The sequence below is a fragment of the Theropithecus gelada genome, chromosome 12 (assembly GCF_003255815.1).
Source record: "Theropithecus gelada isolate Dixy chromosome 12, Tgel_1.0, whole genome shotgun sequence".
NCBI classification, from domain to species: domain Eukaryota; kingdom Metazoa; phylum Chordata; class Mammalia; order Primates; family Cercopithecidae; genus Theropithecus; species Theropithecus gelada.
Genome location: NC_037680.1, coordinates 79,433,091 through 79,455,888, shown reverse-complemented (window position 1 = coordinate 79,455,888; position 22,798 = coordinate 79,433,091). Strand labels below are relative to the sequence as shown.

The 22,798-nt window shown below is 38.6% G+C and overlaps 1 protein-coding gene across 1 annotated transcript in view; it reads right to left on the bottom strand.

Annotated features, from left to right (window-relative positions):
* The window catches only part of FAM117B (family with sequence similarity 117 member B), a 139,963-nt gene that overhangs the window by 16,285 nt on the left and 100,880 nt on the right, over window positions 1-22,798 (bottom strand). Inside the window, exon 5 of the mRNA XM_025404721.1 lies at window positions 394-537. Within this exon, the coding sequence (XP_025260506.1) occupies window positions 394-537 (144 nt within the window). The remainder of the gene's footprint in view (window positions 1-393; window positions 538-22,798) is intronic.

Sequence of the window (22,798 nt, the reverse complement as noted above, 5' to 3'; positions counted from 1 at the left end):
AAGTAGATTCATGCTTAGAAAGTATTCAATGTCATGTAAACTTCTGCCCCCCATAATTAGTAAGCTAAACTTACTAATGGAGTTTAGCTTACTAATTATGTTAAATGGAGTTATAGCAAATAAGAAGTATATCACCTAATAGTTTCTAAATACAGACAAACAAAAACTAGTTTCTGTTCAGTAATTCAAATTCAAGTTAGATCAGTTGCCTCTATGACATGCAACTAAATGAAAACTTTTCACTCACTTGCCCAGGTCAAAGATTTTCAAAAGAGATAAATTTTTGTTCTCTCAATGAGAAGGAAAAAACCCAAGTAAATATGGAAACCCAAACTGTGCATTTTTAATAATTAGAAGAATTCAAGAATGATCTTAAGATACAAGATCACTTACTATAAGTTGCTCTTCCTTTTCCCCAGTCTCTTTAATTATTATTTCAATCTCCTGATTCAATCCTTCCACGCTATTCCGGAACCGGGAGCCTGTAGATTTGGTGATGGGAATTACAGGAATAAGTGCACTCTTTGGAACAGGAGCCTTGAGAAAATGGGATGGAGAAGAGAGGCTTAACATTACCTTTTAATTTTCTAGACTGAAGCATAATTCCAACAGACATAAGTAACTCAAACATAAATCAAAGTTTACAGGCCTCACAAAAAGTGTGAGTGAGCAAACCTGCTCCTTAGCATGGATGAAATATAATTTAAAACCTAGATCCCACACAATGAAGGCAGGATTCTGAAAATGTATTCACACCTATGAATGACTGCAAAGGGAACAGGGATATATATAGTAAAAGAATGTCAACCTCAAAAATTCTTTTATGACTATAACAGAGCTCAGATTTCAGAATATAACTTTAAACACTCCTAGTGCCACAATGACAGAGTTTGGATGTCTCACCCAAATCATGGGGGTGGATCTCTCATGAATGGTTTAGCACCGTCCCTCTTAGTACTGTTGAGTTCTTATGAAATCTGGTTGTTTAAAGGTGTATAGCACCTCCCCCTTCTCTCTTTTGCTTCTGCTCGGCCATGTGACCTGTGTGCTCCCCCTTTGCCTTCCGCCATGATTATAAGTTTCCTAAGGCCTCCCGGGACATCGAGTAAATGCCAGCGTCATGCTTCCTGTACAGCCTGCAGAACTGTGAGTCAATTAAACCTCTTTCTTTCTTTCTTTTTTTGAGACAAGTCTCACTCTGTCACCCAGGCTGGAGTGCAGTGGTGTGATCTCGACTCACTGCAACCTTCACCTCCCGGGTTCGAGCGACTCTCCTGCCTCAGCCTCCTGAGTAGCTGGGACCACAGGCACCCACCACCACACCTGGCTAATTTTTTTTGGTATTTTTAGTAGAGACGGTTTTCACCATATTTGCCAGGCTGGTCTCAAACTCCTGCCCTTGTGATCCGCCTGTGTAGGCCTCCCAAAGTGCTGGGATTACAGGCATGAGCCACCACGCACAGACCCTCTTTTCTTTATAAATTACCCAGCCTCAGGTATTTATAGCAACATAAGAACAGATTAATATATACAATTATTTATATTCTGGGGGGGATTTATTATTATCTATTCTTAAAAAAAATAAGATACATGTGCAGAACATGCAGATTTGTTACAAAGGTATACGTGTGCCACGGTGGTTTGCTGCACCTATTGACCAGTCCTCTAAGTTCCCTCTCCTCATCTCCTAACTCGAACAGGCCCTGGTGTGTGTTGTTCCCCTCTCTGTGTCCATGTGTTCTCATTGTTCAACTCCCATGTATGAGTGAGAATATGCAGTATTTGGTTTTCTGTTCTTGTGTTAGTCTGCTAAGGATGATGGCTTCCAGCTTCATCCATGTCCTTGCAAAGGACATGATCTCATTCCTTTTTATGGCTGCATAGTATTCCATGAAGTATATGTACCACATTTTCTTTATCTAGTCTATCATTGATGGCATTTGAGTTGGTTCTATGCCTTTGCTATTGTAAACAATGCTGCAATAAACACATATGTGCATGTGTCTTTATAGTAGAATGATTTATAATCCTTTGGGTATATATACAGTGATGGGATTGATGGGTCAAATGATATTTCTGGTTCTAGATCGTTCAGGAATCGCCATGCTGTCTTCCACAATGGTTGAACTAATTTACACTCCCACCAACAGTGTAAAAGCATTCCTATTTCTCCACAGCCTCACCAGCATCTATTGTTTCCTGACTTATTTTAATAACTGCCATTCTGACTGGCATGAGATGGTATCACACTGTGGTTTTCACTTGCATTTCTCTGATAGTGATGTTGAGCTTTTTTTCATATATTTTTTACATGTTTGTTGGCCATGTAAATGTCTTCTTTTAAGAAGTGTCTGTTCATATCCTTTGTCCATTTTTTGATGGGGTTGTTTTTTTCTTGTAAATTTGTTTAAGTTCCTTGCAAATTCTGGATATTAAACCTCTGTCAGATGGGTAGACTGCAAAAATTTTCTCCCATTCTGTAAGTTGCCTGTTCACTCTGAGGATAGTTTCTTTTGCTGTGCAGAAGCTCTTTTGTTTAACTAGATCCCATTTGTCAACTTTGGCTTTTGTTGCAATTGCTTTTGGCATTTTTGTCATGAAGTCTTGCCCATGCCTATGTCCTGAATGGTATTTCTTCTAGGGTTTTTATGGTTTTGGGTTCTTACGGTTTTGGGTTTTACATTTAAGTCTTTAATCCATCTTGAGTTAATTTTTGTATAAGGTGTAAGGAAGGAAGGGGTCCAGTTTCAGTTTTCTGCATATGGCTAGCCAGTTTTCCTAGCACCATTTACTGAATAGGAGATCCTTTCCCCATTGCTTTTTTCTGTCAGGTTTGTCAAGGATCAGATAGTTGTAGATATGTGGTGTTATTTATAAGGTCTCTGTCCTGCTCCATTGGTCTATGTGTCTCTTTTGGTACCAGTACTATGCTGTTTTGGTTACTGTAGCCTTGTAGTATAGTTTGAGGTCAGATGGCGTGATGCCTCCAGCTTTGTACTTTTTGCTTAGGACTGTCTTGGCTATACAGGGTCTTCTTTGATTCCATGTGAAATTTAAAATAGTTTTTTCTAATTCTGTAAAGAATGTCAATGGTAATTTGATGGGAATAGCACTGAATCTATAAATTACTTTGGGCAGTATGGCCATTTTCATGATATGATTTATTTATTTAAGAGAACCACTTCCAAAATCTATATATAGAGATTTTTAAATTAAAAATGTTTTTATTGTCACAGTATTACTTTTGGAAAGAACTATCTGATTACATAATTACAGGATATTACTTTTTTCCTGATAAGACACTCAAAATAAAATATGAAACAAGCATTAACAGAGGTATCCGCCAAAGCTAGTAACAACAGTGTGCCAGATGAACATCTTGTAGACTCTTCTACTGTCTAGCAAAGAAAGGTGATTAACCTATCCTTCATTTAGGAAAGTTTCTTCGGAAAACCTCTTTCAGGAAGAAGTGGGCAAGAAGACAAAGGTAAGAGAGCCTCTAATCAATGACCATTAGTTTTATTCCCTGATAACCTTGCTGTGTGATACAGAACTTAGTGTTAAATATCTATTTCTCCTTTTATTCCTGCTCCCCTTTAGAACTGGAAGGAAGGAAGGAAGGAGAGAGAAAGAGAGAAAGAAAAAGGGGGTGGCAGGTGGGCAGGAAGGCAAGAGAAAAGAAAAAAGAAGAGAAGAAAGAGCATAATAGTACAAGAATCCTTAGCAAACACAAGAAATTTGTGATTAAAAAAGGCCAAGGGGAAGCTCCATGCAGAAGTACTGAGTGAGCATGTCTCCACTGCTCAGTTAGTGTTGGGTCCTCATATGTAACACACAGGACACAGAAACCTACCTCATGGCTTTAAGAATGAAACGTCAGGAAACCTGGTATGGTGCCTGGCCTCTAAAGCATGAACGCTCAAAAAACAGTAGCTGCAAATTTTATTTTGTATTTTTCCTATTATGTATTAAAATAATTCTTTATCTTTTCACATTTTTTGTCACTTATTTTCTTTCACATATAGTGTCTCCTAATTTTTCCCTTTTTATAAGTCCCTCTGTTCCCACATTGCCCACAGCCTCAAGCTTCTACATTACTTATTCCCTTTACTTCCATCTCTTCTTTCTGATCCCTTTTCCAATCTCAGCATCCACTACCAAAGAAAAGAAAAATCTTAAGTTTGGGTGTTCTATAAATGTTTTATAGAGAAAACTTATATAATTTATAAAAATTCAACTTATATTTTTGAGCCATTCTCCACAGTGTAGATCTTTGGCACACAGATACACAATTTTCAAAAAAAAATTTTTTTTTTCTCAAATTCTTGACCTCAGGTGATCCACCACCTAGGCCTCACAAAGTGCTGGGATTATAGGCGTGAGCCACTGTGCCCAGCCTCAAAACTATTTTTTTTGAGGAAGATCTTAGCCATATCCATAGATCTATTCTCTCAGTCATTTGATGTGAACACTTGTCCTGGTTAGACCCTTTCAGCTTTCGTAAGTGGTGACAACTCCATATACAGTTTAGCAGGTGGCTAAAGCACAAATCAATGTCACAAGTCAACTACTGGTCAGACAATAAAACTTTAACTCACTAACACTCCACAGGTATAAAAACTCAAATTCCTGATATAACCTGCAGTAGTCAGCTGAGTCATAAACTTCAAGTAACATAGATGATCTGTAAAGAAAGACGCAATTTTTAGAAGGTGAATTATAAAATAATTTTGCAAATTTGCAAACAGAAAATTATGGGACTAAAGCTTGACCTATATGTCTTCAAGGGTTTAGTCCTTATATGCACTTTTTGATTTTCCCTTTCCTCAAATATAAACATAAATTATATGTGCACAGAGAAACTCCCATACCTAATTTCTCAACATTTTCTGTTCTACCTACTGGAACAAAAGTTTCATATACCCCAGACATTTCACAAAAGCAGCAAGTTAAAAGAACACGTTTCCTTTGCCCCTTAATGTTTATTCAACCAAAAGCCAATACATGCATATAAAACAGATACACACACATATTTATATTTCACCCAGAAAAAAGAGTATTTCCCCAAAATATCAGAAGCAAGCTACACCTAGGGACAGAGTTGGTATTTTTTTCTTTTGGATTATTTTTGTACAATTAACCTGAGGAGAGAAACTATGTCTTATTAATCTCTTTAGTGCCACTGCCAAGCAGAGAGCCCAAAACATACAAGATGCTTATTCAACAAGGCTGGTATACGGATGTGTGCATCCCCCCCAACATCCTATGTTGGAGCCCTAACTGCCCATGTGGCTGTATTCGGACATGAGGCACCTAAGGCAGTAGTTGAGGTTTGTTTTGTTGTTGTTTGAGACAGGGTCTCACCTTGTTGCCCAGGCTGGAGTGCAGTGGCATGAGCTTGGCTCACTACAACCTCTGCCTCCTGGCCTCAGGTGATCCTCCTACCTCGGCCTCCTGCGTAGCTGGGATTACAGGCACACGCCACCATGCCTGGCTAATTTTTGTACTGTTTTGGTAGAGACAGGGTTTCACCATGTTGCCCAGGCTGGTCTCAAACTCCTGGGCTCAAGCAATCAGACGGCTTCAGCCTCCCAAAGTGCTGAGATTACAAACATGAGCCACTGCGCCCAGTCAGCAGTAAAGTTTAAATTAGGTCATATGGAAGGGCAGCCCTGGTCCAACAGGACACCAGAGAGACCCCTTCCATTTCCATGCACACAAAGAAAAGTTCATATAAGCACACAGCAAGAAGGGAGCTGTCTCCAACCTAAGGGGAGAACACTCAACTACATACCAACTCTGCTGACACCTGGATCTTGGACTTAAGAGTCTCCAGAACTGGAAGATAAATTTCTGTTGTGTAAAGTCACCTAGTCTATGTATAATATTTTGTTACGGCAGCCTGAGGAGACTAATACACTCACCTCTAGTTTTTCTTATTTCTACAGTTTTCAATAGACTTAAGAACATACTTAAACATAAGCCAGAGATATAGTGATCCAGAGAACTTGAATATGTCCATAAAAAGTTTGCCCTGAGAAACTATTTTTAACTTCACTGTTTACTCTTTTTTATTTAAATAATTTTAAAAATATAATTAGAGGCAGAGGCTCACTATGTTGCCCAGGCTGATCTCGAACTCCTGGCCTCAAGTGATCCTCCCAGCCTTGACCTCCCAAAGTGCAGGGATTACAAGCATGAGTCACTGTGCCTGGACTGGCACTGTTTTCTTTATTGCAAAAGTAAAAAAAAATTCAGTGAAGAAAGAAATAGATATCAATCACCAGAGATAACAACTATTAATAATTTTATAAAAACTCTTCTATCTAGTCCTCTTTCTTCTATATACATAAACACTTTTAACCAGAAACATATTGTACGTAGCATTCTGAACCCAGTGGTTTTTTTTTTTTAACATCATGCCAGACCTGTAACCTATCTCTATGCTTTAAAACGTTTAACCAAATCATTTTTATAGGTGCAGAGTATTTCATTTTGTGAGTGCATTACATAAGAAATCAATGCTCTATTAAACAAATAGTTCTCAATTTTTCACTATTACAGAACCATACTGTCATGAACATCCTCTTAGACAATTATTTGCACACATACATAAACACTTCCTTAGAATAAATTCCTGGGGTGGGGGAGCTATTTTTCTGGGGGGACACAAAGGATAGGGAAGATTTTTCAGGGCTTTGATTCATAATGCCAAACCGAACAGTAAAATATTTTTACTCCTCACATTTTTATCTGCACTGTATGAATATATACGTTTCATGAAACTCTCTAAACTGGATTTATTTTTTCTAAACCTTTGCTAAGTTTCATTAACTACAAGTGCTCTCATTCCTTTAGTTTCTATATTGTAGAACATAAATGAAAGTAAATTTTTAAAATGATAGCCAGTCATTTGTCCATTTTGTAGCAAGGAATATTATCTGTTTTTTTCTTACTGACTTGAAAAACCTCTTCATAGTGTTTACATATAAACTGTTTACACTGTATACACTGATATTGTATTTTAATTCTCATTATTTAAAGCATGATTTTTTCAAAGTATATTTAAAGGTCACTTCTTTTTTTCTTTTTTTTTTTTTGAGGAGGAGTCTCCCTCTGTCACCCAGGCTGGAGTGCAGTGGCGCGATCTCAGCTCACTGCAACCTCTGCCTGCTGGGTTCAAGCAATTCTCCTGCCTCAGCCTCCCAAGTAGCTGGGACTACAGGCATGTGTCACCAGGCCCAGCTGTTTTTTTTTTTTGAGACGGAGTCTCGCTCTGTCATCCAGGCTAGAGTGCAGTGGTGTGATCTCAGCTCACTGCAAGCCCGCCTCCCAGGTTCACGCCATTCTCCTGCCTCAGCCTCCCGAGTAGCTGGGACTACAGGCACCCGCCACAGCACCTGGCTAATTTTTTGTATTTTTAGTAGAGACGGGGTTTCACTGTATTAGCCAGGATGGTCTCGATCTCCTGACCTTGTGATCTGCCCGCCTCGGCCTCCCAAAGTGCTGGGATTACAGGCATGAGCCACCGCGCCTGGCCCCAGATAATTTTTTGTATTTTTAGTAGAGACGGGTTTCACCGTGTTAGCCAGGATGGTCTCGATCTCCTGACCTCATGATCCACCCGCCTCGGCCTCCCAAAGTGCTGGGATTACAGATGTGAGCCACTGTGCCCCACCTTTAAGGTTCATTTCTATATATTTCTTGACAATGTCCGTTCACCCTTTTCTTGGGTTTTTAGTCATCTGTCCCTCAGTTTTTTGGATACATAATAATTGTACATATTTATGTGGTATGTGTGATATTTTGATACATGCATATAATGTATAATGATCAAATCAGGGTATTCAGAATATCCATAAACTTAAACATTTCTTTGTGCTGGGAACATTTCAAATCTTCTCTCATAGTTAATGATATATACAATAAATTATTGTTAACCACAGTCACTCTACTGTGCTATCGAACACTAGAACTTATTCCTTCTATCTGACTACATATCGGTATCCATTAACCAACCTCTTTTCATTCATGACCTCCCACCCCGCGTGACCCCGGCCCTTCCCAGCCTTTGGTATCCATCCTTCTACTCTCTACCTCCATGAGATCAATTTTTTTAGCTTCTACCTACGAGTGTGAAAGTGTGATATTTATCTTTCTACGCCTGGCTTATTTCACTTAACGTGACCTTCAGTTCTAATTCATGTTGCTGCAAATCACAGAATTTTATTCATTTTAAGACTGATTAGTATTCCATTGTACACACACACACAATGGGATACTAATCAGTCTTTATACACATGTATACACACACACACATTTTTCTTTATTCATTCAACTGTTGGTGGGTACTCAGGTTGCCCATCTCGGATCTCCAGTACTACACTGTGTGTGTGTGTGTGTGTGTGTGTACACAATGAAACACTGATCAGTTATGTATACACATGTATACACAAACACACTACATTTTTCTTTATTCATTCAACTGTTGATGGGCACTTAGGTTGATTCCATACACTGGCTACTGAGAGTGGCTACGATAAACATGTGAGTGCAGGGTATCCCTTTGATATGTTATTTTTTGTCTTTTTGATAACAGCCATTCTAACAGGGGTGAGGTGATATCTCATTATGGATTTGATTTGCATTTCCCCGATGACTAGTGAAGGTAAATATTTTTTATATATATCTGTTGGCCATTTAATCTACGTCTTCTTTCGAGAAATGTCTAGTCAGACATTTAATCTGTGTCTTCTTTTGAGAAATGTCTAGTCAGATTGCCCACTTTTTAATGGCATTACTTGTTTTTTTTTTGTTTTTTTTTTTTTTTTTGCTATTGAGTTCCTTGAAGATTCTCAATGTTAGTTCCTTGTTGGATGAACACTTTGCAAATATTTTCCTCCATTCAACAGGCTTTCTCTTCACTCTGTTGTTTCCTTTGCTGTAGAGAAGCTTTTAAATTTAACGTAGTCTCATTTGTATATATTTTTCATTACCTAGGCCTTTGTAGTCCTAGCCATAAAATCTTTGCCTAGACCAATGAGCTGAAACATTTCCCCTATGTTTTCTTCCAGGAGTTTTGTAGTTTCGGCTCTCACCTTTAAGGCTTTAATCCATTTTAGGTTGATTTTTATATGTGGTAAGAGATAATGGTCCACTTTCATCCTTCTGCATAAGTCAGTTTTCCCAGCACTATTTATTGAAGATGTTCTTTCCTCCAGTGGATGTTCTTAGAACTTCTGTCAAAAATGAGCTGGCTATAAATGCATGAATTTATTTCTGGGTTATTTATTCTGTTCTGTGGATCCATGTTGTTTGGATTACTATAGCTTTGTGTGACATTTTTGAAGTCAGATAGTATGACGCCTCTGGCTTCATTCTTTTTGCTTTGTATTGCTCTATTTGGGGTCTTTTGTGGTTCCATTCAAATCTTATGATTGTTTCTTCTATTTCTGTGAAGAATGCCATTGGTATTTTAATATAAACAATTAATATTTTAATTGCAATGAATCTACAGATTGCTTTGGATAGTATGGTCATTTTAATAACATGAATTCTTCTTATGAACATAGGACATCTTTCCATTTGTGTCCTCTTCAATTTCTTTCATTAGTGTTTGCAGTTTTTGTTGTAGATATCTTTCATTTCCCTGATTAAATTTATTCTCGGGGTTTTTTGTTGTTCTTTTTTAGCCATTGTAAACTGAATTGCTTTCTTGATTTCTTTTTTAGCTAGTTCATTATTAGTGTATAGAAACACTACTCATTTTTATATATTGATGTTGTATCCAGCAACTTTACTAAATTCATTTGTCAGTTTTGTGATTTTTTTGTAGAGTCTTTTGGTTCTTACTTTACGTACAGATAAACTGGAATGGGTAGGTTTTTCTATATATAAGATCATGTCATCTGTAAAGAAAAATTTGACTTCCTGTCTTCCAGTTTGGATGTATTTTCTTTCTCTTGCCTGGCTGCTCTGGCTAGGACCTCCAGTACTACACTGAGTAACTAGTAAAAATGGACATCCTTGTCGTGTTTCAGTTCTTAGAGGAAAGACTTACTGCTTTCCTCCATTCGGTACAATTTAGCTGTGGGTTTGTCACCTATTGCTTTTATTACATCAAGGTATTTTCCTTCTATGCCTAATTTGTTGAGAGTTTTTGTCATGGAGGGATGCTGAATTTTATCACATGGTTTTTCTGTATCTATTAAAATGATTGTTGGGTTTTGTCCTTCATTCTGTTGATGTGATGTATCACATTTATTGATTTGTCTATGTTGACCAGGCTGAATTTTATCACATGGTTTTTCTGTGTCTATTAAAATGATCATATGGTTTAAGTCCTTCATTCTGTTAATGTGATGTATTACATTTATTGATTTGTCTATGTTGAACCATCTTTGCATCACTGGAATAAATCCCACTTAATCGTGTTATATTACCTTTTTGACGTGTTGTTAGATTTGGTTTGCCAGTATTTTGCTCAGGATTTTTGCATCTATGTTCAATAGGGATACTGCCCCATAGTGGTTTCCCCCCGCACTTCCCCCGCCACCCCCAGGGGTGATGGTTGTGCCAGTGTCTGGTTTGGGTACAGGGTAATGCTGTCCTCATAAAATGAGTTAGGAGAAACTCCTTCCTCTATAATTGTTTGTAATAGTTTGAGAAGAATTAGTGTTAGTTCTATTTTATGTCTGTTAAAATTCAGCAGTAAAACCATTCAGTCCTTTGCCTCTTTGTTGGGACAATTTGTATTGCTGATTCAATCTCATAACCAGTAACATGGTTTGTTCAGGTTTGCTACCTTTTCCTGGTTCAATCTTTGTAGGCTGTATGTGTCAATGAAATTACCCATTTCCTCTAGGTTTCCCAGTTTATTAGTGTACAGTTGTTCATACTTATCTTTAATAATCTTTCTTCTAATAATTTTAGGTTTGGTTTGTTCTTGCTTTTCTAGTTCCTTGAGGTACACTCTTCAGATTGTTTATCTGAAATCTTTTTTTTAATGTAGGCATTTGTTGGTATATACTTTCCTCTTAGCAATATACTGTTATCTCATAGGTTTTGGTACATTGTAATTCCATTTTCATTTGCTTCAAGAAATTTTTTTTTATTTCCTTAATTTCTTCATTGACCCAATGGTCATTCAGGAGCATGTTGTTTAACTTCCACGTATCTGTACAGTTTCCAAATTTCCTCTTGTTACTGATTTCTAGTTCTAGTCTGTGGTATGAGAAGATCTTGATAATTTCAATATTTAAAAATTTGTTGCGATATGTTTTGTGGCCTAACATATGGTCTATCGTGGAGAACGTTCCATGTGCTGATATGTGTATGTGTATTCTGTAGCTAATGGAAGAAAAATTCTGTAAATGTCTATTAGTTCAATTTGATCTACAGTGCAGATTAAGTGCAATGTTTCTTTCTTGACTTTCTATATAGATGATCTGATGCTGAAAGTGAGGTCTTGAAGTCTCCAACTATTATTGCATTGGGGTCTATTTCTCTCTTTAAGCTCTAACGCTGTTTGCATTATATACTAGGTGCTCTGGTGTAGGGTGCATATATATTTACAATTGTTACATCCTCTTGCTGAATTGATCCCTTTATCATTACATATAATAACTTTGTCTTTTTGTTTTTTGACTCGATGTCTATTTTGTGTGATATAAATACAGCTAATCCTGCATAATTTTGGTTTCCATTTGCATGAATAAGCCTTTTCCATCCCTTCACTTTCAATCAATACGTGTTTTTACAGGGGAAGTGAGTTTCTTGCAGGCAGCATACTAATGGTTCTTATTTTATTACCCATTCAGCCAGTCTACATCTTCTAATTAAAGCCATTTACATTCAAGGTTGTTATTGATAGGTGAGAACTTACTCCTGTCAGTCACTTAAATTGTTTTTGGATTGTTTTGTATATTCTTTGTTCCTTTCTTCCTCTTTTATTGTTTACCTTTACATGTGGTGGGATTCTTGTAGTGATAATATTTGACTTTCTCTTTCTGATTTATGTCTGCTCAACCAGTGAATTTTATGTCTGTGTGTTTTCATAATGGTAGATACCCTCCTTTCATTTCCAGATGTAGGACTTGCTTAAATATTCCTTGTAGGGCTGACCTAGTGGTAATTAATTCCCTAAGTTCTTGCCTGTCTGGAAAAGGCTTGTCTTTTTTTCTTTTTTGACACAGAGTCTCACTGTCACTCAAGATGGAGTGCAATGGCACAATCTCCACTCACTGCAACCTCTGCCTCCTTGGTTCAAGAGATTCTCATGCCTCAGCCACCTGAGTAGCTGGAACTGCAGGAATGCACCACCATGCCTGGTTAATTTTTGTATTTTTAGTAGAGATGGGGTTTCATCATGTTTGCCAGGCTGGTCTTGAATTGCTGACCACAAGTGATCTGCCTGCCTCAGCCTCCCAAAGTGCTAGGATTACAGGCGTGAGCCACCATACCCGCCCTCTCTTTTTTTTTTTTTTTTTTTGAGACACAGTCTCACTCTATCACTCAGGATGGAGTCTCAGCTCCATCAGCAGTGGTGCAATCTCACCTCACTGCAACCTCTGCCTCCTGGTTTCAAGTGATTCTCTTGTCTCAGACTCCCAAGTAGCTGGGATTACAGGCACCTGCCACCATGCCCAGCTAATTTTTTTTTTTTTTTTTTTTTTGTATTTTTAGTAGAGATGGGGTTTTGCCATGTTGGCCAGGCTGATCTCAAACTCCTGATCTCAGGTGATCCGCCCGCCTTGCCCTTCCAAAGTGCTGGGATTACAAGTGTGAGCCACCGCACCCAGCCAACTCTCCTTCATTTTTGAAGGACATTATTCCTGGGTAAAATATTTTTGGCTAGCAGTCTTTTTTCTTTCAGCACTTAAAATATATCATCCCATTCTCTCCTGGCCTGTAAAGTTTTGGCTGTAAAACTTACTATTAGTCTGACGGTGCTATCATTGGGATATTTGTTCCTCCAAACCTCATGTTGAAATCTGATGTACAATATTGAAGGTGGGGCGTAACAGGAAGTGTCTGGGACATGGAGGCACGTTTCTCATGAACAGATTAATACCTTCTCTAGGGAAGAAGTAAATTCACTCCATTAGTTCCTACAATAGCTGGTGGTTAAAAAGAGTCTGGCACCACCCCTCTATCTCTCTTGTTTCCTCACTTGACGTGTTATCTCTGCACACACTGGCTCCCCTTCGCCTTCCGCCATGAGTGGATGCAGTCTGAGGTTCAGTACAGTCTACAGAACCACAAGCCAAATAAAACCCTTACCTTTATAAATTACCCAGCCTTGGGTATTCTTTTACAGAAACACAAATGAACTAAGACAGATGGGGATTCTCTTACATGTGACTTGACACTTTTCTCTTGTTTTTGGAATTCTGTCTTTGACTTTTGACAGTTGACTATAATATGGCTTGGAGAAGACCTTTTTGGGTTAAAACTATTTGGGGATCTTTGAGCTTGCTGTATCTGTATGTCCATATCTCTTGTAAGACTGAGGAAGTTTTCAGCTCTTACTTCACTCAATAGGTTTTCAATGCCTTTGACCATCTCTTCTTCCGGACCTCTCGAAACTCAAATACTTGATTGCTTGTTGCTTCCTGTATGTCACATAGGCTTTGTCATCCGTTTTTATTCTTATTTGTTTGACTGGATTGTTTCACAAGACCTGTCTGCAAGTTCAGAAATTCTTTCTTCTGCTTGATCTAGTATATTGCTGAAGTTCTCAACTGAATTTTTATTTCATTCTTTGATTTCTTCAGCTCCATGATTTGTTTGGTTCTTTTTAATCTATCTCTTTTATCTCTTTTATTCAACTACTCATTCAAATAAGAAATCATTTTCCTGATTCTTTGTATCATTTATCTGTGTTCTCTTGTATGTCACTGAGTTTCTTTGATATAACTATTTTAAACTGTTTTTCAGGAATTTCACCCATTTCCTTTTCTTTGGGATCTGTTACTGAAGAATTATTGGGCTCCTTTGGAGGTGTCATGGTTCCCTGCTTTTCTACTTTTCTTGTATCCTTATATTAATACCTGTACATTTAGTATAACAGTCACTTCCTCCAATTTTTTGAATTGGCTTTCAGAGGGAAAGTCTTTTTCCTATAGATTTATCTGTTGCATTGCTTGGGTAGCTTTGTCTTTGATTCTGGGTGGGTGCAGTAGTGTAGTCTCTGTATGATGTCTTTGGCCATAATCAGTAACAGTGGTGTCTCTGAGTTTCTCAGCAGCTTAGGCTGGAGTTGTCAGTGAAGGCTGTGGTAAGGCTTTGCAGGGTACAGGAATACTAGCCAGGCTACTCCTCAGGCATCAGCAGTGGTGGTAGTGGGCCCGATGTGCTGGTCCTTAGACCCCTGGGTGGCACACACAAGCACCAGTATTGGTGGGTCTGGGTAAGCTGGTCCTTGGGCTTCCATGTGGCATGCTCAGGTGCCAGTGGTAGGCTGGGCAGGTGTGTCCTCAGGACTCTGGGCAGTGTGTGTGGTGTTGGCAGTGCAGTAGCAGTGGTGGACTGAGTAGGTCGGTCTCCAGGCCCCCGGCTGGTTTGTGTGATTGAGTGGCAGCAGCAGGCTGCATGGGCCAATCCTCAGATTCTCAAGAGGTGCTTGTGGGGGCTGGTGGCAGGCAACGGCCATCCTTATGCCACTGGAGGGTGCATGCATGCACTGGTAGCAGCAACTGTCTCAGTTTTTGAGAGTTCTTTATATTAGGGTTATTAGCCCTTTGTGTCTGTGGTGTATGTTGTGAATATTTTGTTTTTTTCAGTTTTTACACTTGGTTTATAATGTTTTCTGCCATACAAAAATGTTGATATAATTAAACTTATCAACCTTTTGCTGATTATGAATTTTGAGTCATAGAAATCTTTTTTATTTTTTGCTGAGATTACAGAAGAATTCAGTAATGTCTTCTAATATATGGTTTTGTTGTTTACATTTAGATCCTTAATCCATTGAGAGGTTGTTTTTGTATATGGTGTGGCCTAATTCTTTTTATAAATGGCTACGACTTGTCCCAGTGCTAGTAATTCAAAAGTTCATCTCTGACCAGTGATTTGAGATGCCTTTACCATACAGTAAATTTCTGTATGTACCTGAGTCAATTTTTGGGCTTTCTAGTCTATTCCTCTGAACAATTTGTCAATTCATGTACCAGTAGCACATTGCTTCACTTGTAAAGGCTTTATAGTATGTTTTGATATCTAGTAAGGCTAGCTGCCCTCAGTTTTTCCTTTTCACAGCTTTCCTGGTTATACTCACATATTTACTTTTCCCTATGAGCTTTAGGTAGCAAGTTTTTTTTAGTAGCAACTTTTCTAATGCTGTCAAAAAGCTTACTAATATTTTTATTGGGATGGTGTTAAATTTATGAATTAAATTAGAAAGTATTATATTAACTCATCCTATCCAAGAATAACACATTTTACATTTGTACAGGTCTACTTTGTATCTTTCAGAAGTGTTTTTAATTTTCCCCATGTAGATTGTGTAGTACTTATTAATTTCATTCTTAAGTATTTAGTTGTTTCTGCTGCTACTATAAATTGGGATTTTTACAGTAGAGCTGGTTGATGTTTGTATATATAAATGGTATTGATTTTAGCTTGTTAATGCTATGGACTGCAACCATACAAAAATTTTTCATTGATTTTATTGATTCTTGGAGGTTTTCCAGATATACTAGATATACTATCATATTATCTGAAAGGGAGTTTTATTTCTTCATCACCAATTCTTTTTTTTTTTTTTTTTTGAGACAGAGTCTTGCTCTGTCACCAGGCTGGAGTGCAGTGGCATGATCTGGCTCACTGCAACCTCCACCTCCCAGGTTCAATGATTTCCCTGCCTCAGCCTCCTGAGTAGCTGGGACTACAGACACGCACCACCACGCCCGGCTAATTCTTTGTATTTTAGTAGAGACGGGGTTTCACCATGTTGACCAGGATTGTCTTGATCTCCTGACCTCGCGATCTGCCTGCCTTGGCCTCCCAAAGTGCTGGGATGAAGGCGTGAGCCACTGCGCCCGGCCTTCATCACCAGTTCTAATGGCCTGACTTCTCTTTTCTAACTGTATTAGTTAATACCACTTGTACAACGTAAACAGAAGGAGGGATGGTAAAAATCCTTGCCTTGTTCCTGATCTTAATGGAAGTGTCTCTCATATTTCCCCACTCTCATTAATAGCATGGAATCTTAAGGTAAAGAGAGGTGTGTGTATGTGTGTGATCATATTAAGAAAGTTTTCCTGCCGGGCGCGGTGGCTCAAGCCTGTAATCCCAGCACTTTGGGAGGCCGAGGCGGGTGGATCACAAGGTCAGGAGATCGAGACTATCCTGGCTAACATGGTGAAACCCCGTCTCTACTAAAAATACAAAAAACTAGCCGGGCGCGGTAGCGGGCGCCTGTAGTCCCAGCTACTTGGGAGGCTGAGGCGGGAGAATGGCGTGAACCCGGGGGGCGGAGCTTGCAGTGAGCCGAGATCGCGCCACTGCACTCCAGCCTGGGAGACACAGTGAGACTCCGTCTCAAAAAAAAAAAAAAAAAAAAAAAAAGAAAGTTTTCCTTATTTTAATGTTCTTGAGTATTTCTAACATAAATGGACATTTCCCAGGGGCTTTTTTTTTTTTTTCCATCAATGTAATCATATGATTCTTTTGTAGCTAGAAAAATTTTAAAGCAGGTACAATCAAATGACCTCCATAGCCATTAAATTATCTAGCTGCAAGCAATATGACTTCCACGTACAACTTCCCCAATATGAACAAGCTATGACATTCACTGCAAGGTAAAAGAATGTCATATATGGCTCAATAGCTACAGACGATCTAAAGGTTAGAGAATATGTACCAAAACCAATTATAATACCTGAACTTCCATACTTCTTTCCTGTAATAATTAGGCAGCAGCTAGTTAAGATGCAAAAATGGCTTAATATACTAAATCTTGTTCCATAAACTATAAAATAAGCACAAATACACTATATAAAGTAATAATGCAAAGCACCAACTATATTCTAGAATTCAATAACTATATATTAGATCTTTTATTACTAAAGTGTTAGTCATGATAAAAATTAAATACCTAATTTTTTTTTTTTTTTTTTTTTAAAGCAGAGTCTCATTCTGTTCCCCAGCCTGAAGTGCTGTAGTGTGATCTTGGCTCACTGCAACCTCCGCCTCACAGGTTCAAGTGATTCTCATGTCTCACCCTCCCGAGTAGCTGGGATTAAAGGCCATCTGCCACCACGCTCTGATAATTCTGGGATTTTTTTTTTTTTTTTTTGAAACGGAGTCTCGCTCTGCCGCCCAGGCTGGAGTACAGTGGTGCAATCTCGGCTCACTGCAAGCTCCGCCTCCCGGGTTCACGCCATTCTCCTGCCTCAGCCTCCTGAGTAGCCGAGACCACAGGCGCCCGCCACCGCGCCCAGCTAATATTTTGTATTTTTAGTAGAGACGGGGTTTCACCATGTTGGCCAGGCTGGTCTCAAACTCCTGACCTCAAGTGATCTGCCCACCTTGGCCTCCCAAAGTGCTGAGATTACAGGTGTGAGTCACCATGCCCAACCTAAATATTTGATTTTAAATTTGTTGTCTTTTAATCTGAAAAACCATTTGGGGATGACAAATTATTCACTGTTCATCTCAATGGTATATATTAATGAAAAATGGAAAAATTACAATGATTAACAATAGACAGGCCAGACACAGTGGTTCACACCTGTAATTCCAGGACTTGGGGAGGCTGAGTCCGAGGGAGGATTGCTTAAAGGCCAGACTTCGAGACCAGGCTGGGCAACATAGGGAGATCCAGTCTCTATAAAAAATTTTAAATATCAGCCGAGCATGCTGGCACACACCTGTAGTCCCAGCTTCTTGGGAGGCTGAGGTGGGAGGATCACTTGCACCCAGGAGGTTGAGGCTGCAGTGAGCCATGGTCACTCCATTCTAGCCTGGGTGACAGAGTGAGACCCTAGGAAGGAAGGGAGGGACCGAGGGATGGAGGGGAGGGGAGGGCAGGAAGACAGACAGACAGAAAGACAGAAAGGGAGGGGGGAGGGGGAGGGGTGGGGAGGGGAGGGGGAGAGGAGGGGAGGGAAGGGAAGGGAAAAGGAAAAGGAAAGGAAGAAAGTGGGCACAGAAAAGCATAGAATATCCATAATATGATACACCACAGGACCATTAAAAATGATGCTTTGGACAATCTCAACAATGTTAACAAAATTTAACATTCAAAGTTAGGGGCAAAGAAAACAACAGAACATATGGGGATTTTTGTTGTTGTTGTTTTGAGACAGAGTCTCACTCTGTCAGCCAGGCTAGCGCACAGTGGCATGATCTCGGCTCACTGCAACCTCTACCTCCTAGGTTCAAGCAATTCTCCTGCCTCAGTTTCCTGAGTAGCTGGGATTACAGGTATGTGCCAACATGCCCGGATAATTTTTGTATTTTTAATACAGACAGGGTTTTTACCATATTGGCCAGGCTGGTCTCGAACTCCTGACTTCAAGTGATCCACCCACCTCAGCTTCCCAAAGTGCTGGAATTACAGGTGTGAGCCACCACACCTGGCCAACATAAGGTTTTATAAAAAGATTGAAGCTCCATTTTGTTTTATAAAATAGGTAGCACTTATTAAGCACTTAATATGTGCTAGGCATTGTTCTAAGCATTTTATATACATTATTTTATTTACTTTTACAAAAGCTCTCTCTATAAAAATAGGTAGTTACTACCCCCATTTTACATTGTAAAAGTGAGACTCTGAGAAGCTAATAACCTAGGGTCACAGAATCAGGACTAAACTTACATCCTACCAAGTTTAAAATGCCCCCAAATATTGAAAAGTTATCCCTATACAGTGAGAGTATGTGATTCTTAATTCTTATCTTTTGAAATTTTCAATTCTCCTAAAAGTAGTTTCCTATCCTTTGATAATCAGAAAGTTTCTAAAATGAGTACTTCACTAATCTTAGATAATTCAGAAATATATTTATTTAAGATGGTCTGAATTGGTGCCTTTTTTTTTTTAAATACAAATTCTCCATTTCCCTAAAGATGTCCTCACTTCCACAAACTTGAGTTGAGAGAAAAATGAAGTCTTGTGATCTACTGTGATAATTATAAGTAAGTTGTTCTGATTCAATTCTGAAAGTTGTTTCTTTAAAGACTACCTTAGGTATGACACCAAAAGTCATCCCCATAAAAGAAAATAATTATAATATACTGCCAAAAAATTTTTGTATGTTTGCTCTGTGAAAGACAGTAAGAGAACAAAAGACAAGTTGAGACTGGGAAAAAGTATTTGTAACTTACCCAACAAAGGACTTTTATCCAGAATGTCTAATAAGTTCTCAAAACTCAGTAACAACAAACAACCAAATTTTAAAATGGGCATGAATAGACACTTCACCAAACAGAATACACAGATGGCAAATAACCATATGAAAAGATGTTCGTTAGGGTAATGAAAATTAAAATCAAGATGAGATGTCCTTCAACAAGAATTTAATATCAATAGCTACATTGTGGGAAATCCATGTAATGGAATACTATTTAGCAACTAAAAGGAATAAACTGGCTGGGCATGGTGGTTCATGCCTATAATCCCAGCACTTTGGGAGATCGAGATGGGCAGATCACCTGAGGTCAGGAGTTCAAGACCAGCCTGGCCAACATAGTGAATCCTCGTCTCTACGAAAAATACAAAAATTAGCTGGCCATCGTGGTGTGTGCCTGTTACCAGCTACTCAGGAGGCTGAGGAGGGAAAATTGCTAGAACCCAGGAGATAGAGGCTGCTGTGAGCCGAGACCACACCACTGCACTCCAGTCTAGACTATAGAGCGGGACTCTGTCTCAAAAAAAATAAAATAAAATAAAAATTAAACTATTGATATACACAGCTACTTAGAGGAAATGCAAAGGCACCATCGTTGAGTGAAAGAAGATAGTCTCAAACAATTGCATACTGTATGATTCAATTCATATGACATTCTCAAAAAGACAGGGCTAGAGTGATGGAGAACAGAGCAGCACTTACAAGAGATTAGGGATGGGGGAAGGATGTACAAAGGAAGAGAACGAGGCAATGTTTTTTCTTGACTATGCTGGTGGTGGCATAATCTACATACATGTTAAAATTCATGATATTGTACAATCAAACGTCCATTTTATTATACGATAATTGAAAAAAATAGAGGAAAAAGCTGACAGGGTCATATCTTTACCTGCCTAATACTGTCTCTTCAGGTCCTTTCCTAGAGACAGTTATATGCTGAAGTAAATAATAAAATGTGGGAAGAATTTTTTTTTAATTCAGTCCACATATTATTTAGGTATATCTTAAAATTTAGGTGTACCTGTTATAGATGAAGTCAGCTGATTAACTAGCCCAGTCAGCTTCCTGTCTTCTAGAGTTCCTGTTTTTGACTCTTTTCGTTTTAATGCTAAAAGCCAACAACTCCCCTCACTTCCCACAAGCCCCATCAGCAGCTTAGCATTGGCTCATCTGTGGTACACTGGTGATAAGCAGTAGCTGAGTAGGGGAGAGAGATATAGCGGTTTTTTTTGTTGTTTTTTTTGTTTTTTTTTTTTTTAATGAAAATGTGCTTTGACAGGCAAGTAGGATGGAGAAAGGTCTATACAGCAGTTCAACAGAGTTTCATGAGAGAAAAATAAGCCAGAAACCCTAATACAACCAAAGGAAGGTGAAAACTGATGACTGGCTGATTGCTGATTCAGGGACTGAAGCAGGGTCTCCCTCGGTCGTCCAGGCTGGAGTGCAGTAGGGGCAATCATGGCTCACTGAAGCCTTGATTTCCCTGGCTCAAGTGATTCTCCCACCTCAGCCTCCAGTGTAGCTGGGACTACAGGTGCATGCCACCACACCCGGCTAATTTTTTGTATATTTTGATGAGACAGGGTTTCACCATGTTGCCCAGGCTGGTCTCAAACTCCTGGGCTCAAGTGATCCATCTGCCTCAACCTCCCAAAGTGCTGGGATTATAGGCGTAAGCCACTGCACTGCGCCCAGCCGAAAAATGTTGTTTAGAAGGGTAAAAAAAAATTAGTAAGCACCTGAAAAAAAGCTTTCCTATCTTAAGGGCTTTTGATTTGAGACCACCATGTGGCCTTGATTCTTAATGTCCTGTCACTGTTACTTCATTTCTGTCCTCCAGCAATCACTGTCCTCTCATTTGGTATCTACCTTTACAGCTCTTCCAAGCTGCAGTTATATTTTGTAATAAAGGTCATAGCAGGAGTATCTATTCTCTCAATTTTGAAATGGCAAAAAAATTTTAAAAATTAAAATAAACTCCTGCACTGTTTTGGACTGACATCCCAAGATTTTAGTGTAGGGCAGTAATTTTCATTTTCAAATCACAATGCACCTTCCATTCCTCAGAGAAAAGTTAAGTTTCTCTCTTTTTCTACCTCACTGTCTCTTGGCTCTCAAACCCTCCTAGGCTAGTACGTGTCTTCAGCCCAGATGAAGAAACAAGAAAATACTATGGGAGGGCTTTCTTGCTTGATGCTATAGCAACAGCCAGAAAACACCCACACACTTTTAAAATTCTCACCTCAAAGTTAGTTTATGTGACTGTGAAGATGCTGACATCTCCCATTCTTGTTACTAACATCAGACTCTTAACACTCAATCAAATAATTCTGAAACGTGTTGGCTATATTTTCTAATGAGACAATTTCATTTAGGCATCTGAGGGTTTTGTCATTTGGGGAAACCTTTGAAATGTGAAAGACGCTATCCTTTAAGAAACCTGGCAGTATTCATTTTTCCTCATGAATAATCTCCCCTGAATTTCCAGGGGGAAAAAAACATGCAGAAAAGTATGTAAGAATTCTTTTCTAACTGTAAGCCCAAGAAAAATGATCTTTTGTTAACTAGTAGCTGTACACTATACCACTATCCTAAGAGCAATATTGTCCCTCCATTGTTAAGAGATTAATTTCCCAGTAAAAATCATCTTCTGCATATCGTGAAATCCAAACAAAATACTGTAGTAACTTGTAAAAAGTCTCAGAAAAACAAAGAATCCCCCAAACACTCACGCTTCCTAATAGAATAATATAAAAACTTATCCTGAGAAAAGAAATATTGAAAAAGCTTTAAGTGCACATACACACAAAATGGACCCAACTAAATAACCATAACTAGGAAAATGTTCTACAGAACCTAAGACAGCAAAAATGAAGCATTTGTAATACTCACAAACAATGTTCCATGTTAAATACAAAAAGGCAGTGTAATCTAATATATGATATGCTCTCAATGAGGAATGCGAAGAAAAAACACTTAAAATAAAAAATGTCAGGAAAAGGGGAGAGAGATACAGGAATACAGCTCTCTTTTAGAAGGTGAGTCTTTGGAATTTTTCCTATTTCATTAAAAAAAATTCTTTGGAGATAATTTTTCTATTCGACTTTTCTTAGTTTCTAAAATTTCTATAATGAGCTCATGAGTACTTTTGTAATAATAAAAGCTTTAAAAAGTTTAACAAGAAATTGTTGACATCTTTTACATTCAGGTGCTACCTCAAATGGCCTAAGACATTGAGAAATTACTGTGCTTAGATCGCATGAAGAGTTTTATAACATTTTATCCCATTTAAGCCTCTGGACAACACAACAAACAGATAACATTACTATGCAGAGAAAATGAGCACCTCACACCTCGAGCAAGCAGCAGGACTCAGACTTCAAGTCAAACAGTCTGACCTGAGAGTACAGTTAAATAACCTCCCTGTTTACTTTTTTGGTTCTTTT